This window comes from Zingiber officinale, chromosome 9B, assembly GCF_018446385.1.
Source record: "Zingiber officinale cultivar Zhangliang chromosome 9B, Zo_v1.1, whole genome shotgun sequence".
NCBI lineage: Eukaryota > Viridiplantae > Streptophyta > Magnoliopsida > Zingiberales > Zingiberaceae > Zingiber > Zingiber officinale.
The window spans coordinates 22,769,018-22,773,788 of NC_056003.1; the positions used below are offsets into that span (position 1 = coordinate 22,769,018).

At 37.2% G+C, this 4,771-nt stretch overlaps 1 protein-coding gene across 1 annotated transcript; it reads left to right on the forward strand.

Annotated features, from left to right (window-relative positions):
• Positions 1 to 202: 202 nt before the first annotated feature.
• Positions 203 to 1,583, forward strand: LOC122025272 (zingipain-2-like). Its single transcript, XM_042584051.1, has 2 exons — positions 203 to 699; positions 826 to 1,583. Exons 1-2 carry the CDS (start codon positions 231 to 233, stop codon positions 1,431 to 1,433), a joined length of 1,077 nt encoding a protein of 358 aa, XP_042439985.1. The 5' UTR covers positions 203 to 230; the 3' UTR covers positions 1,434 to 1,583.
• Positions 1,584 to 4,771: the final 3,188 nt, after the last annotated feature.

Consider the following 4,771-nt stretch of genomic DNA (forward strand, 5'->3'; position numbering starts at 1 on the left):
GTAGACCTCCTACCGAACTCTCTTGCATGGTGCACCTTCACTGGCTCATGATCTGGTGACACAAAGTCTTGTGTCTTTGCCACCACCAGTTAGGAGCTAGTCTAGTGCACGGCACGGTACTGGTGAGGAAGTAGAATGGCAAATATGACTATAAATATGCCTCCTCGCTGGTCTTTGGCTCTCACTCAGCCAGACAGCCTTCGCCAGTGAGTAAGAGAGAGAGAGAGAGCATGGCTTTCCATTGCACTCTCCACCAATTCTTCGGCGTAGCGCTCCTTGTTTTGCTCATCGTTCGGCCCTCTAATTCCGCCGGGAGCAGCAAGGCAAATGAAGTGGATGGGGGCAGCATTTCTTACAGGGCGTTAAACCAGAGGCACGAGTCGTGGATGAGAAAATATCACCGTAACTACCATAATGATACAGCAGCGCAAGAAAAGCGTTTCAACATCTTCGCAGCCAACATGAACTTCATCGACTCCTTCAACAAAGGCAACCACAACTTCTCACTGAAATCTAACAACTTCACCGATATGACCAACAAGGAATTCACGGAGAGTTATACCAACTCGAGGCTCTCGCACTACTTTCGTTATGGGAAGCCCCAGCCCTCGCCCACGAACTACAGTTATCAACCTCCAAATGGCATTGACTGGCGGGACAAGGGCGCCGTCACTGGCGTCAAGAATCAAGGGGCATGCGGTGAGCATTAACGTAACTATATATATATATATATATATATATATATATATATATATATATATATATTCAATTACTTTCATGCGTTGCTCATTGTTTGCAGTTGATCGCTTGCAAATAATTAAACAGGTTCTTGTTGGGCGTTCGCTACCGTCGCAGCAATAGAAGGCATCATTCAGATCAAAACAGGTAAGCTAACAGCGTTGTCAGAGCAAGAGCTCGTAGACTGTGTGCCACCGCGAAAGGGGCATAAATCATGCGACGGCGGCTATGTAAAGAGAGCTTTCAACTTTGTGATCCATAACGGGAGTCTGACAACTGAAGACAACTACCCGTACAAGGGAGTTCCTGGACCTTGCAATTTCACTCTGAATTCTGCTTCTGATCTGACTCAGGCTAGTGGTGTTACAATAAAAGGATTTAAGCAGGTTAACAATGATGAGACGGAACTTTTGAAAGCTGTGGCCAGGCAACCGGTCACAGTCTCTGTCGCAATAAACACTACTATCTTGCAATCTTACAGCGCTGGTGTCCTCACTGAAATTGGTTGTGGATCTGATATCAACCATAGCATGACGGTGGTGGGCTACGGCACTGAGAACGGCACCGACTACTGGCTCTTGAAGAACTCGTATGGGCCTGATTGGGGGGACAGCGGGTATATAGAGATGGCTAGAGGTGTGAATGGAGGAATTTGTAGAATCACCGAGGAAGCTTTCTACCCGGTTATTGACTGATACTGCGCAAAGAAGAGATGGCTCGATAACAGATCATTGTACTAGTCTAAGTAATAAAAAGAAAAGAGTATTGTAATAATTATTGGGTCTCAATTTGATTCGGCTTAATCATCTTTTATCCCCTCCCCTACCCATTAAACTCAACGCAAGAACGTTGAATTTGATTACTAGTATGTTGAAATGTTATCTGAATAATGACTTAGTGATATGTGAAATAATTTGCTATAATTTTATATTAAGCTTGTTTTATTGCTTGAAAAAGATATTATATTGTTTTTAAGAATTATATGATCAAATAAAGTTTTATCCAAAAAATATTGCATATTAGCATCTGCCTTTAGAAGACTATCCAACCCACATCACTATAGGTAGACATAGCCACGTAAGGACTATCCTAGGCTATAACCCGGCCTTATGTGGCTTCTCTTCATTAGAATGTACGAATTTAAATTAGTAAATAATAATTATATAATATGATATTGAATTAATTGAATTATCGAACACGAAGTGAAGATACTAATTTAAAATCAGATTATGGTCAAACAAAATTCATAGGGTAGGTGTGAAGGTAAGGTGTATGTTGGTCTAAATCAAAGTTGATTTAAATTTGATTTGATAAAGTTACGATTAAATCAAATTTAATTGAATTAAATCGATTATTAAAAGAGTTAGGAAATATCTCAGAAAATATATTACTTTCTCTTTTTATTGTATATGAAAGTTATAGTCTATTTTTATTATTATTGTCTACATAAATTTTATTAGGTACGAATTGAACATGAAATGAAGATGCTGAATTAAAATCGGATTGAGATCGAACAAAATTTATTGGGTAAGTATAAAGATAAAGAATATACTGGTTCAAATCTGAATTAATTTGGATTTGATCTAGGCAAGACTAAAATAAATTTAATTGAATTAAATTGATTTAACATATTTAAAATGAGTTAGAGAGCGGACCATCGTCGATGAGGTGTGTGTATATATATATATACACACACCCCTCACCGATGACAGTATGCTCTCTAACACCATGTCAACGTTCAGGCCTTTTACCATGACTTCTAAATTTTCAACGTATTCAATAAAAATTTAAAATTCTATCAAATATAGGAAAAAGTGAGATGATAACATGTTCACATGAAGTGAACTCAGATTTATTAGCAGATTCAACCAACTCAATATTAGCCCAGCCCATCTCTCATTCCCGGATCTGTTCCTAACTATAAACATGTAAGTCTATGAGATGATTGTTGATATAAAAAAAAAATCATATAAATAATATTACTTTTGAGATAATAAAGTATTCTTTTTATACCTTCCCAATTTGTTCAATGGGTGCACTGACAAATATGATTTACTACAAAGCTAGGTAATATCAGATCGTGTGATAGTAACATATTATAAGACTCCAACAATGTTTCGATAAATTTAAGGATCAGACTGTAGATTTATATTCTAAATGCATGATAGACGAATTAATTAAATGCGGTAAAAACTTACAGCGATTTCCCGCAGATCCGCAATCGGCAATGGCGAAACTTGCTGTCGGAAGAGCGATCACAAGATCGGAAAGCCCTCCGCAATTCCACAAACCAAATCCCACCGTCTTGGATATTCACCTCTTACTCTCTTCTCCAACGCACCCTGATTATCGTTCTTGATCCTTGGACGCATCCCCTTTATATAGGGAAATAAACCAGGGGCATAATGAACCTTTTCTAGTATGAGTAGTGGAGAACATGGGTTACGTTCCCATATCTCCACTCTCCCCATTTCCAACATCTCCCACTCGTCCAAGGTAAGTCACTAAGACTAGTTCATTCAGGTAAGTCACAAAGACTTAATGAGTCACATAGACTATTAGAGAGTTTGGTCACATAGACCATATGAGAACATCCAATCCATATTTAGATAAAATGGTTCGTGCGACAGCAAGCACACTGAGCGATAGTTGCTAAGAAGATTGTTACACCTTGACTTAGTCGCTCGTTGAGCAATCAATGCTAATAAAGTTGTTACACTTTGCTTAGCTGCTCAAATAAATTAGAGACACACTCTTCATGACACTTAGCCACTTTCCTGGTGGCACATAACCTTTATCCAGGATCCATCCAATCTTCAAGTGACACACAGCCATTATCTTGAAGATATCCATGTCTTGCTATTTACCCAGATTAAATAATTTTCATTTACATCGATATGAACATCTCTAATCCCTTATAATGACCATTATGTCATGAGCATGTTCCACATCCTATATTCACATTCATTTCCGTACATAACAGAAATGGGTTGACCAGTGAATAACAACAAAAGATGTAAATATATTTAATCTTCCTTTTTAGCTAGAATCTATTCATTTTAATCAGTCGCTTTCCTAGTTATGCTCCATAGACCGAATCATCCATAGCCATAGGACGCTAAAGTAGCAGACACTGATTAAAACTTCAAGTAAACAACTAAATAATCACTAAGGCAAAAAATTGAGATTAACATATAATCTCAAAGGTCTCACATAGTAGAGAAACAGAGATTCATTCTCCTACTACCTTTATCATCGCAATAGCACATGTAGTATGAATCACATGCTACGATGTTATTCTCTTTACTAAAAAGAGCGCATGTTGTCTTCAAATTTAACATCGTACAGATTTTGATCTAGATATACCTAATGTCTAATCCTAAATTCAACATATGAATTCTAATATGACTTTTAACAGGTTCAGTAAATGGTGGGTTCATTTACTTAGATCATTATTTACACATAAATGATCTCATCTTGACACAATTATCAAGGCGACCTCAACTTATGAATCTATCTCTAATTTCATAATTTCAGCTACGTAAGCTGTTTCATAAGTAACGGTCTTACCCCTATTTGTACTTAACAAACAGAGATGATTGTCCATGTGAGTGGACCAATCTCCATTTGCCAACATGCTCACCGAGATCTTATATGAATGTAATAAATACAACATATACAGTGAATAAATTATGACAAATTACACAATCATAACACAAAGTCTGATTATTATTTCAATATTGTTACATTCTACGAAGTCCCAAAGACTTTACATGTTCTTTAAATGACTCTTTAGCCATTGGCTTAGTAAAAGGATCTGCAAGCATAATACGTGTAGGGACATACTCAAGGATGACTTTTCTTTTAGCCACAATATCCCTTATAAAATTATATTTAATTTCTATATGCTTGCCTTTGCTGTGATATTTGGGATCCTTTGAAAAAACTATTGCAGCTTGACTGTCACAGTAGACAGTTACTGGACTCCCACTATCCTCAGCAATTTTTAGATGCTTCAGAAACCTTCTCAACC